The following is a 13146-nucleotide window of genomic DNA, read 5'->3' as shown; positions in this document are numbered from 1 at the left end:
TTCAGAGAAGGCATCCTTGATGAGGTTCTGAATTACTCCAGGTGTTCAGGAAGGCAGCAGTGATGGGCATGGGGCTGCGTGGTGGGGTCACTGTCCATGGAGGTGTCCAAGAGTGGTGGAGGTGTGGTGCTGAGGGATGTGGGCATGGTGGGGTGGGCTGGGGATCTCAGAGGTCTTTTCCAATGATTCTGTGATTCACTCTTGAGCTTTGCTGCTTATCCATTCCCTGACAGCATTAAAATCTGCTCTGGCTGCAGCTCCGGCAGCACCGCATCTACAGCACCTGACTGCCAGCGATAGCATCCTCTGCTTCTCTAGGCATAAAGTCCCTCGTTGAAGGCTAAAAATTCTCCAAGGATTTCTCCAGCCCCAACAGGCAGCCAGCTCTGCCTCATTGCTGAGCCCAGCTGTCCCCAGCCTTCCATCTCACCCTGACAGCATCACCTGGTGCCAGTGCATGGCTGGGATTGCTCAGATTCCCCTGCGTGACTGCAGAGGACACTGCAGCTCCTCTGCAACCCAACCACAGAATGGGTTGAGTTGGGAGGGACCTTTAAAGGCCATCTGATCCAACCTCCCTGCGATGATCCTTGTGGGTCCCCTCCAACTTGGGATGCTCCCCATGGTCCTCTGGTTGCTATGGACAAACTAAGATGACTGTAGTGGTCTCTTCCACCCTCAAGGATTCTATGATTATTTCAGCTGTGTGCTTGATGGGAAAAGGCTACAAATGCATTCAAGTCGTGGCTTTGGGTCGTCCTGTGCTAACACTGAATGTTTGCAGTGCTGATGGGTTGTCAGACCTATACTCAATTATCTGCACCCGTTCATCTCATTTTCTATCCACAGGTCCACTTTGATCAGTTCAAGGAAGCACTTATCCTCATCTTGTCCAGAACACTGTCAAATGAAGAGCACTTCCAAGAGCCAGGTAAGTGCTCCAATTACCTAAAATAGCTCTTGGGTAGTTCTCACAGAAGCACTTGGAACAACAACTGTTTCAGTGCTGAAATGATAGGATTAGAATGGGTTGGTTTGGAAGGAACCTTCAAGCCTCCTTGGGCAACCTGTGCCAGTGCCTCACCACCCTCTGGCTGAAAAACTTCCTCCTCATATCCAACCCAAACCTCCCCTGTCTCACTTTAAAACCATTCCCCTTGTCCTATCACCCACCCTCACAAACAGCTGTTCCCCTCCTGTTTATCTGCTCCCTTCAAGCACTGGAAGGCCACCATGAGGTCTTCCTGGAGCTTTCTCTTCTCCAAGCCCTCTGAATGAGCCAGGTTGGGGCTGGCTGGAAGAAGCAGAGGGTACTGACCACCATCCTTTATTCTTCTTTGCTTTGTTTTCCTCACACCTTTCAAACATGGGTATTTTAGACCCTGGCAGGAGATGAGGTGACAGCTCTGGTGTGCTGGGAAGCAGGGCTGAGCTCCAGCCCAAGCTGGGGGCTGAGGCTTGCTGCTGCACCCCTCTGTGTCAATCCTAAATCCATAGCACTGCCTGTGGGGTGTGAAAGCCCTGGAGGAGAAAACAGCTTGGGCTGGGGGTGAGGGGGCTCCAGGTCTGCACTCGTGTCACCTCTGTACATCTAACATCCATAGCACAGCCAGTCAGCAAGATGACAGCTCCCCTCCTGCAGAAGCTATAAAAAAATAATAATAATAATGTAGGACTTGAGAGATGCAGTAGATAGGTTTTTTATTTTCTTTTTTTTTTCCTCTCATTTCTGAAGCTCTCCATGCTTCGAGGGTGACGAGTGCTGACAGCTCTCACACCAGGCATCCCTTAGTGAGGCTGGAGGGAGATGTGTTGGGGCCTTGGGGGGGGGTTGGGTTGGCTGCGATCCCTCCCAGCTCAATGGAGAGGAACTGGGAGGCAGACCTGCTGAGCAGAACGAGCCCAGTGTCACACATCTACTGGGCAATGAGGAGCTGAGGAGCACTGGCTTTGTTTAAATGGAGACATATTAAAAGAAAGTCTTCCAGAAATGGCTAAATTTGGGGTTGTTAATGCAAAAATGACAAAGGCAGCCCCCAAGAGGAGCCCACCTTGGGGACATGTGTCAGCATGGTGGTAATCAAAGGGCTTGTGCTGCAGGTAAGGAGCACAGCACAGGTGGGCCCTGCAGGCATTTGTTTTTAATGCGATGTGACAGGTTGGTTAACGCTGAAGTCTTTGCTTCTTTTAATTTAGATCAAACCTGAGATTGGGACAACAAGCTGCTCTGTGCTGTCGGTGTCAAACTGTCAGCGAGCGCAGAATGCCGGTGCTGCAGCCAGCCCCAGGCTGGGGAAAGACTGAGTTAGAGCTCTGCAGCGTGTGATTGAAATGAAAATGTAATTGGGGAAGGCTGAGCTTTAAGGCTTGCTTGCCATGCTGTGAGGAAGTGGCAACCTTGGTGCTGGGGGGCCATGGTGCTGCCCACAGGCTGGGAAAAGGGAACCAGGATGGCTGTGTGATGCTAAAGCAGCTCCTGCAGAAGAGATCGGTAGGGTTTCCCTATTTTTGGAGAGGAGGAACAGGAGGGAGAGATGCTGGTCTGATTTAGTAGTATTTTTCCTTGGCAAAGCTCAGTTCCCTCTCTGAAGGGCACATTGGCAAGAGGATGAGACATGAGGGCTGCAGGCTCTGCTGCACCAAGAGCAGAGCTCCCTGCCAGCTGCTGTTCCAGGCTGGATGTGGCTCTGGGCAGCCTGGTCTGGCAACCATGAGCGTAGCAGGGAGTTGAAACCAAATGAATATTGTGGTCCTTAGCAACCCAGGCCATTCTGTGATTCTGTCCCCTTTGGGGATGCTGGAGATGGGGACCCAGCTGCTTGGAAGTGACGTGGCTTGGGGGCAGTGGGTGTGGGAAAAGCAGAATGCTTTCAGAATGGGTTTTCAGTGAGTGACAAGCATGAATGAACTGTGGGGAGACGGGTGCAGGGATGGGCTCTGGGGGGGGATGCTGCTGCTATAGGACCAGCGATGCTCTGTGCATGGGTCTGCTGTGCACAGGTTGTCCAGGGATAATAGAAGGGATTGAAAGGGGGGGAAGAAAATAGAAAGGAAAAAAAGAAAAAAATCAGTTGTTATTTAAAAAGAAGTCAGATCTGTGCATTAGCAGCCTGGGTAGGAGGGATTACCTGGGTGGGGCATGGGATTATGGAAGCACACAGGACAAATTAGAGAGCATCGTGATGTCAGCCAGGTTACGAGGGATGCTTGCTGGTTCTTCCCATGGGGACAACAGCATTGCCCTCCCAGCAGGGAGCTGGGCTGGATGACTTGCAGGAATCATGCATGGTAGAGAAGGGTTGCTTGTAGGTTTGCAGAGGTCTGCAAGCTGACTCACGTGGGGCATCAAGGCATTGGGATGGAGGTGATTTGGGTACAGGCACTTGAATTTTCTGGCTGTGTGTTGCTGCTGCTCTCTGCCTTGGTTGCAGAGCCCAAAGCTTGAAGCAGGGACAAGGAGTTGTTCAGACAATACCTGGTATCCTCAGGGATTAGGATTTAGCCAATCCCGTCTGTAATACGATTTGCTGTCTGCTGTGGCCAGGAGGATTCCTGCCTTCCAAATCTTCAGCAGCAAAGAAATTAATTTTGCCTCTGTTTGCCTCCAGATTTCAGGGCAACTGCCTTCCTCCTCCTCCTCAAATGTAACCCAACTCTTTTGTGCACAGCTTTGTGATGCTGCATCCAGGAGAGCTCCCTGTGCTGTGTGAGGAGGGCAGGATGAATCCCCAGCTCTGGGGGCAGAGCGGGCTGGGAAATGATTTATCTCATGCAGAAAGGCAGAGAATCAAGTGGAAATCTCCAACCGTGGTGACGTGTAACCCCAAGGAGGGGAGGTTGGTGGGAGGGGAGCTGCAGAATGGATGCCTTCTGTCTGCAGTGCTGAAATGGGGGCGTTCTTGGGAGCTGCAGCTGGACTGATTTCTTTAGGAGGGTTTTGGGTGGCTGTGTCACAGGGCAGGGAGCTCAGGTGCTGGCTTGTGAGCTCTCGCAGCCTTCAGGGCACTCAGGGAGGCCAGGTAAGAAAACCCCTAGTGTTTAATTAGACAGGCTCTGATGTCTGTGTTTTACAGAGCCTATGGCTTGCTGAGGGCTATAGGAAGCAGGGAGTATTTGTCCTTTCTTTTTTTTTTTTTTTCCTACTTCTTGTTTCCTTTCCACCTCTCCCAGTGGCTTGTTGGTGTGTGGCTGATAAGGGCTGTGCTGAGCATCCCTCTCCCATCTGCCCCGTGGGGCACAGGAGCAGCCCTCCATGGTTATGAGTTTAGGGTTAATAGCACAGGTCTGTCCTGTGTGCATCTGAAGCAGTGATTTTTGGCATCCCCCTTCTGTTTCCCTATGTACCTTTGGAGCAGGTGTGGATCCAGAAGCCCTTAACCATCCTTCCTCACCAGTTTTGGCTGGGAATGGGGAGCTGAGTGCAGCTTTTTGTGCTTGGGAAGCATGGGTTGCTTCTGTAAACCAGCATTAAGAGAAGAGCAGTGGGTCTACAAACAGAATTTGGTGATGGTTTAGTGAGGGACGCGGCTTGGTGGACACAGGTGATGGGTTGGTGGTTGGCCTTAGTGGTCTTCCCCAACGTTATTGATTCTATGAGTGGGTATGGTGAGGGTGGGATAGAGGTTGGACTTGTTGGTCTCAGTACTCTTTGCCAACCTGACCCATTCTTGGTTCTGTGATTCAGGGATGGGCTGCCTGTGTTTGGTGGGCTCAGGTGTTGGAGTGCTGCGGGGTGTAAGCCGACTTTCTGCTCCCATCTCAGGCTGTGGAGGTCACCCATCCCTCCTGGAGACATTCCCAGGCCTTAGAACTCCTCAAAGGAGAAGGAAAAATGAGCACGCGGTGCTCAGATGAAAGGGACCATAGGCAAAGCGGGGAGAGGTAAATCAGCTGCTGGCCTCCAAATGCTTAAAAAACAAACAACAAAAAGAATCATCTCCATTCTGCTGTTGAAAGGCTTGCAAAGCGACCCAGCATAAAGGCACCTGGGTTTCCATGCATGTCTGGGTTTGGTACTCACTGCAGCCATGGTTAAACGCAGCCAAGACGTGGCTTGACGTGGCCAAGACGTGATTTGTGTCAGCATCAGGAAACGCACAAGAAAAATCTAGCGATAGCTTCATTATCACCTAATTGCTCCTTTTCCCCTCCGTCTTCCCATAGACAGACCGCACTGAGCTGTGCCTCTGTCTCATTGAAGGAAATGTATTTATCACAAATAAAACAAAGCCCCCAAAGCCTTTTTTTCTTGTTTTGCATGGAGGAAACCAACGGGTGCACGGGCAGCCACGGCTATTTAGCATTTCAGAGCGAGCTGCTCGGTGGAGATTGTTCACCGTCGGGCAGGCTTTAATAGGAGCGATAAGGTTTGCTTTTGTTCTCGGGCTCTCCCTTCATCAGCCTGCCTCGTTGCGGTTTTTCTATCGGCACACTTCATCAGGCAACTTTCATGTGCGAGTCCCAGCTGCAGCAAATCTTGTTAGGATGGCCTTGTTCAAACACGGGTGCCGGGTTTGTTCCCTAGAGCTGCAATATGGATGGATGGAGCGCGAGGCGGGAGGAATTAAAGGCCTCCTAGCCCTGTGTATTTTATAATTCATTGCATAGCTAAGTCGTGGAATATTTTTTCCTCTAACAAGCTTGAAGCCTTCTCCCCGTATCTGAAAGAATATTATCCAAGGAGGCAGTTAGGCAGGGGGGTTTGGAGACCCGCTGGCTGCATCCCAGCGACGGAACAGCTTCCCTGCTCCTTGTTAGTACAGCACTCTTGCATTTGTTTTGTAGCAGAGCTCTGTGCAAATAAAATTTTCAGCAGCCGCCGTGTGCTGCAAGTAGCAGGAAACAAAGCTGAGAGAAGTCCTGCGGGGGTTTTGACGGCGAGGTTAGCAAACAAAGTGTGGTGGAGAGCCTTTTCCCCTAATTGAATCCCTGGTTAATTTGGTCCTCTGGTTAATTCGCCCCCTGCTCCAGCCGTCCAATGACTCGCACTGAAAATAGCCCAAAAATGTGCTTGTTTATTTATTTTTGTTTTGTTTTGATCCCTGACCGCAAGCGCTGGAGGATAATTCAGTCCCTGGAGGCAGGAGGTTGCTGGGGGAAGCTGAGATGGGGAATGTGAGTGGGGCCATGAAGCCCCCTGTAATTAGATGGCAGCTCCAGAGGGTTATTTGGATGCTGCAGCTGGCAGTGTGCATGGGTCGGGACCTGCCCTGCATCAGCTGCTTCTTTTGGGCCCCTCGGGGCATGTTTGCCTCCATCTTTACTCAGTTTTTTTTCCACTCCTTTGGCTGTTTTCACACTTTTAATCCAGTAGTGATTGAAAGGAAAGCAGTGGAGGTCATTCATGTGTCCAGGCATTGTGGGTCTCTGTTGCTGCCCGAGTGGGTTGCTATCCCGTGTTAAACTTGCCCATTGCTGCTAATGAAGATTAGTGCAAGGAGGAAAGGCCTAATTAACGTCGTGATCTGAGGCAGAGGTGGCAGTGGGGATGGCCCAGCACCTTAACTGGGCAGGGAGTGAGTGCTGGGGTCCAGAACAGCCTGTGAGCCATGGAGATGTGGTGCTGAGGGATGTTGTGGGGTGGAGTGGGCATGGGGATCTTCCCTATCAGAACGATTCTGCAAACAGAAGGGTGAGAAAGGCAGAGAGCCTGCTGATCTCTGCAACAGTGGCTGTTCCGTCAGTAGGAGCAACTCTAACCTGTCACCAACTCCCTTTGCTCTCCACCTTTGCAGATTGCTCCCCAGAAGCGCAGCCCAAATACATCAAAGGCAACAAGCGCTATGGCCGCCGGTCGCTGCCAGAGTTCCAGCAGTCCGTGGAGGACTTTGCTGAGGTGACCGTCCTCGAGCCGCTGGGAGAGGAAGTGCAGCCTCCACACATCACAACCAGCGGCTGTGAGGAGGTGAGCAGGGTGGCTGTGGGCACGGTGATGTGTGCTACCCACGTCCTGGCCAGCAATTCAGTGCGGGCTGTGAGCCACGCTGTGTGGCTGGGCTGATGCAGGCTGGGGGTATGCCAGCAGAAGGAGCATCCCCATCCATCAGCTCACCTGTGGAAAGCCAGCCGTGGCCATGAACCACAGCATGGCTGGGTGGGAAGTGGGAAGGGACCCAGCTCAGGCTGTCCAGGACCCATCCGTGGCCTTGGGCACCTCGAGGGATGGGGCAGCTACTGCTGCCCTCACTGCTGTCTGGGTGAAGGATTTCCCCTTGTATCTAACCCACATCTCCCCTCCCAGCTTGGCAGCGGGCTGCCCCAGCAGCATTTCCTTGGAGCTGGGTCCCTTCCAGCCTGCTGCAGGCCTGCCAGCTGTTGTCAATTCAGCGCTCGGTGCGTGGTAGGAGTTTTCCAGTAGGAGGGAGAAATGCAGCTGCTTTCCCCTCCCCTTCCTGGCGTCACTTTGCTCTTTCTGGGCTCTGCAGCTGCCCCGCACACAAGCATGCTCCTCCCTGCAAGAGAAAGGGAGAACGTTCCATGGAATTATTGAGGCTGGAAATGACCTCCAAGATCCCCACTCCACCATGTCTACTGATCAGTGCCCCATCTCTGTGTTTCTTGGACACCACCAGGGACGGTGACCCCACCACAGCTGGGTAGCTGTGCCAGTGCCTGCCTGCTCTTTCGGAGAAGTTTTTTTTTCCTAATTGCTAATTCTGTGAAGCAGATCTTCACAAAGCTGTGGGGATGCTCTTCCATCTCCCAGTGCTGCCCTGACCTGGAAATCAGTGCGAATCCACCCACCCCCTCCAGGGAAGTGATGCCCTCGATAGAGGCCACTCTAATTTTATTCCTCTGTTTCAGCTGTTGAGTAGGTGTAGAGGGCTAGCCCATTAACAAGGTCAGCCAATTAACTAAATTGGTACCCAACTGCCAACAGGGAGCACAGACTCCTGGCGCTGCCTCCCGTTGCGCTCCTTTGGATGGATGGAGTGATAATTCCCTCGCACCTTGAGCCAAAAAAGAGGATAAATGTGTGAAATCCCTACTTCTCATCTTTATCGGTGCTATTTTCTTGGCTCCAGAAGATGATTCTCCTGTTATACGCAGGCATTGGTTGTTTGCAGCCTGGGGCTGAAGTGCTGGCTGCTGTCAGTGCTTGAATAGTCCCCAACATTTTGGGGCCCATCCCATCCAGCAGTTCTTTCCTGCGGTGTGTATGAACTCGCTGCTGACTGCTCTGTGAGTTTGTCTCCAGCTTGGGGTGTTTTGCCAGCCTGAGAACTGGGGCAGTGTGGCTTAATTGGTGCTTGCTCTCAAGCGGTGCCAATTAGAAGGGCTCAGGCTCTGTCTGAGCAGCTTCCTTCCCTCTCAGCCTCTCATTTCATGTTGACAGAGCTGAGGAGGGCCAGTCTGTGGGGATCAGCAGCTGCCCGGGGCTTCTCTGCCACATCCATCCCTGGTGACTTTCTGGGAACCACTGGAGCAATCAGAGCTGAATTCAGCACTGTCACCAGGCTGTGTGCTAATGGGTAATGAGAAATGAGTGGCTCTGGCAGCGTTAGGATGCGGTGCTGTTGGAGGTGCAACCGTGAAAGCCCCTGGAAATGCAGCATAAATGCTTGCAGTGGTTGAAGCTGCTCATCTTCAGCCCCAGTTGTCATTTGAGATTGCTTCTCAGGAGAGCAGTGCTGCAGTGGCACAGCTGCCCAGGAGCGGTGGGAGCACCATCCTTGGGAGTGTTCTAGAGTGATGGAGATGTGGCACTGAGGGTTGTGGGCATGGTGGGGTGGTTGGGGTTGGGGATCTCAGAGGTCTTTTCCAACCTGAATGGTTCTATGATCCTAAAGTCTTGGGGCGAGTGACAGATTCTGTAGAGCTTTCAGGCCGTAGTGGCATAGAGCTGGCCAAGCATGCCTGGGGAATGCTGGCCTTGTTTTAGTTTCCTTTTTGCCTGGTGTGATGGTGCAAGGTTGGGGTTCAGTGGCTGTGGGGTCCCCAGCATCGTATCCCCAGGTATGTGGTCAAATGTGCCTCATTCCCAGGCTGTGCTGATTTCCAGACCTCAGCACCAGGCATCTGTCATGTCCTTCCCAGCTGCTGGGCTCCGCTCTGGGAAAGGTCCCTCCTTCATTGCAGGAGGCAGAAGCTCATAGAAACCCAAGGGATGGGACTGGGATGTGGCAGCAGTGCCTGCCCCATCTGTTCCCTGGACATCTGTTTGTTCCCCTCTGCAGGGAGAGGGCTGTCTGGTGCGGTTTCATTATGGGAGAGGAGATGAGGGCTGCCTTGTCCCAAACCACAGGGCTGTACCAGAGCCTTATCCTGTACAAATCAGGATCTGCAAACGGCAGCTCAGCGTTGTGCTCACTCTCCCCAAAGACACAATGCTCTCCTTTGCAGCTGAGGGTAACCCGTAGGGTTGGGCTGTGGAGTTGTGCTGCCTTCTAGCAGTCCTTGCAGAGCCTGCTGGGCTCTGAGCTCATCCCCGGGCAGACGCAGGAGGATGAAATAGGGGCTGTCAGGACAGGCACGGGGGAATCACCTTGCGCTCAGTGTGTGCTCCTGATCATCATTTTAATTAGCCATATATTCTGGGGGAGAACAAAGGTCTGTCTCACAGAAGCAGATGGCAGGGTGGGAGAGGTTGCTAAGTTATTATGGGGAGAGGCCACCGCAAGCAAACGGCACAGGCTGCAGATGCTCGCCGGGCCCCGAGCTGCAGGATGGGAGCATTGAAAGCTGTGGCCATCTGCTCCTCGGGCAGCCGAGCACGCGCCGCTGGGATAATGCATTCCTGGGATCCCAGTCCTGCACGCGGCCGCTGATGTGTGTGACCCACATCCAGCTGCAGGGCTGGGAACAATGCTGTGTGGGACAGGGGGGCGTGCTGGCCCCTTTTGTCCTCCCGCTGTGCCCACCCTAAGCTTCCCCATCAAACAAAGGGCCCCCAGACGTGGCAGCAGCTCCCAGGGGTGGTGGGGAATGCACTGATCTTTAATGGCATCACTGCCCCTCTGAAGATGAGCACCAGGCTCTTCTTTTCTGGCTTCCCTGAAGCATGAAATCATTCAGATTGGGGAAAAGACCAAGGCCTGAGGTTGTACCAGGAGAGGCTTAGGTTGGATATCAGGAAACACTTCTTTGCAGGAAGGGCTGTGAAGCACTGCAATGGGCTGCCCAGGGAGGTGGTTGAGTCACCATCCCTGGACGTGCTTAAAAACCATTTGGATGTGGTGCTCAGGGCCGTGATTTAGCAGAGGGTTGTTAGAGTTGGGGCAGGATGGTTAGGATGAGGTTGGACTCTATGATCTTTAAGGTCTTTCCCAGTTTTTTCCAATTTGAGCAATTCTATGATTCCATGAAGACCTCCAAGAACCCCCCCAGTCCAAACCCAAACACATCCCCACTGACTGCATCCATCATCTGTTGAGCAAAACAGGGATCTGCCCACCCCAATGCCTCAGTTGTGGCTGTAGCCGGGCAGCTCTGCTTGAGGCCAAAATCCACAGCTTTCCAGTGTGGTGTTATTTACGTCCCTGGCTTTGTCCCGAATACCCAGCTGAGCTCCAGCCCTGCTTGTGCCAACCCATCTCTGCCTGCAGCCTTACAGGGGCACAAAGGCTGATCTCCCCCTCTCTGGGATCCCCCAGCCTCCTGCCCTGGCCCCACAGCAAAGGGCCGCGTGGGGCTGCTGGCAGCGGCCGTTCCTTCATCCGGCAGCAGGGCTAAAAAAGTACAGTGACCTAATCCAGTTTCCACGGCAACGCTGTAGATTAATGGCTTTTAGCTGTAATCTGAATGAGGCGTGTTGAACTTCTGTAGGATGATTTAGAGCCTCTTTATGTCCTGAGTGACTTTGACTTTAAGTCTGTCGGTCCCATGCACGCGCAAGGACACGCTTGTAATGCAGGAGTAACATCTGCTGATGCTGTTGCTGGACTGAGAGATTAAATTGCTGAGCATTGCGTGCTAGCAAAGACCCTCAGCTGGTACAAGGGAGGCAGAGGAGGCAGGATGCTCAGGTTGGGCCAAGCTCAGGCTGCTGGCCCTATGCTCTGCAGGCAGATGCGTCCCTGCTTGCAAGATGGAATGCACAAAGCAGTGAAATCCCCATCTTCCACACTGTGTGAGCTCTGGGAGCAGATGTCCCTGTGGTGCTCATGTGAGATCGTTGCGGCTTAATTACTTGCTGTGGTTGCCTGGGATGCTCAGGCTCTGCAGCTGGTGCAAGGTGATGTGAAACCACCCTGAGAGTGTGTGCCATAGGGCTGTCTATGGTGGGGATGTTCGAGGCTCTAGGTGGGCTCTGCCTGTGCTCTGCCAAGCTAGCTGTCTGTGTGTGGGATCCATGTGGGCTGCAGGACTCAATGTGCAGCAGGAAATCAGGTGCTGCAAGGAATGGGTGATGCAAATTCAGATGATTCCTATGCACAGCGCAGTCTTTGCTGCATCCCCGCTGTCTCATCCATCAATATTGCTAAGAAGGCAACGTGGAGAGTTCAAAAACCAGCAAATCTCTTGTTCCCTCCCCATCGAGCTGCTGGGCCCTGCTGCTATCTGCCAGCATACCTCTCCTGGGCCGTCTGCAGGGCTTTGGCAGCTCCTAACACGGCTGTGGTGTGTCCCCCAGCAGCACGGTGTGTGCCAGGAGCAGCAGCATCAAACAGCTGAGGGCTGCCTGCTGGGAGCAGGGAGATGAAAGCCTGGCAGCCTGCAACTTGTTTGATGCTGATCATGGAGTCTTTCATACGTGTCGTGTCTTGCAGTCATAACAGCTCAAGGTCCCTTTTTGTCTTCTCCCCAGCTCTGGAAGACTCAGGACAGCGAGGAGTACGAGGCAGAAGGTAAGGGCAAACAGATGGATGTGGTTCTGCTTCAAAGCTGAAAGGAGAACCATCACAGGAGCCTGAGGGTGGTCTCAGTGCTGTGCTGCTGGGCTGTGCTGAGCTCCTGGCCCAATTTCGGGCACACACATGGGTCTTTCCTTGCTTGAAATGGGAGTGAGCCCCAGACTGGGAATGGTGATGAACGCACATCTCCTTGAGGGCGCTGCCTGATGTCTCAGCATCTCTGCGCGCTCCTTCTCCTGCTGGTGCTCCTCCTTGTCCCCACAGCAGCCCCTGGGACACGTCCTGTCCCTGTAGTGGAGCAGGGTGGTCGCTAGATGTCACCACGGGCCAGCCCTCAGTTCCCTGTTAGCACAGCTGGGTGATCCCAGGGTGTGCTTTGGGTTGGGATGCTCGGGGTGGTCCCCATAACAGAGAGCTGGCGTGAGCTGCTCTGTTCTTCTTAGCAAAGCCCATGGCATGTGAGGATGTTCTTATGGCTAAGCAATGCAATTCCTCATTGCTCCGACACCTCCCCCTTGCTAGCTGCTGGCTGACCCTCGCCCCATCCACCAGGACCAAAGTTTTGCCCCACTTTCTCAGCAGGCATGAGGAGGTGGCCTTGCAGCTGGGCATGCTTTGGCTGGTTTGTCTTCAGGGGCTCTATTCAAGGTCTTCTCTGTAAATCCTGTGGTCCTTTAGAGAGGAGGAACCACTTCTCCATCAGGGGTTTGGGCAGCAGGGCTGCCAGCCCACCTCCATCCTGGAGGTCCCAGCTTGCCCTGTGCTTGGACATGTGGATTCCTTGCTTGTGGTGGAAGTTAAATGCCACATGAAATCTGCTTCTAGAAGAGTCTGACAGCCACACTGCTGCTGGTAGTGATACCTCAACGTGCCAAGTGTGCATTGGGGTCTACAAAGCTCCTTGTGGTGTGCAAACACCATTAATGTCCTGTCGGCAGTCACTGCAATTAATGGATCATCCCATACACTGGGGTGATTTTCTCCCATTTCAGGGCAGCTGCGCTTCTGGAACCCAGACGACCTGAATGCCTCCCAAGGCACATCACTGCCCACACCAGAATGGGTGGAGGAGAAGCTGCAAGAGGTCTGTGAGCACCTCGGCATCTCCAGGGATGGCCACTTGAACCGCAAGAAGCTCATCTCCATCTGTGAGCAGTTCGGGCTCCAGCACATCAACGGGGAGGTGAGTGGAGCTGGGGGTTGCTTAAGCAATAAGGTATACCCCAGATTCCAAGCATACCTCCTTAATCCAAGGAATTTTCTATCTAGGAAGAAAACATTGGTTCAAATATCCTTAGATATGTCTTTGCAAAGTCAAAAGCAACTGCAGGCTGTTTCTGTTCTCCAGGCAGAG

At 53.1% G+C, this 13146-nt stretch overlaps 1 protein-coding gene across 4 annotated transcripts in view; it reads left to right on the top strand.

The window, feature by feature from the left end:
- Window positions 1-13146, top strand: part of NIN (ninein) — a 50633-nt gene that overhangs the window by 7072 nt on the left and 30415 nt on the right. For 3 of the 4 annotated variants that reach the window (XM_042863368.1, XM_042863376.1, XM_042863384.1), the window contains exons 3-6: window positions 850-931; window positions 6735-6904; window positions 11747-11786; window positions 12785-12975. In XM_042863368.1, the coding sequence (XP_042719302.1) occupies window positions 850-931; window positions 6735-6904; window positions 11747-11786; window positions 12785-12975 (483 nt within the window). The remainder of the gene's footprint in view (window positions 1-849; window positions 932-6734; window positions 6905-11746; window positions 11787-12784; window positions 12976-13146) is intronic. The other variant, XM_042863392.1, reaches the window with a different exon arrangement.

This window comes from Lagopus leucura, unplaced genomic scaffold (assembly GCF_019238085.1).
Source record: "Lagopus leucura isolate 7727_CA_CO unplaced genomic scaffold, USGS_WTPT01 Super-Scaffold_1, whole genome shotgun sequence".
Lineage (NCBI taxonomy): Eukaryota > Metazoa > Chordata > Aves > Galliformes > Phasianidae > Lagopus > Lagopus leucura.
This window is presented reverse-complemented; position numbering and strand designations above follow the sequence as displayed.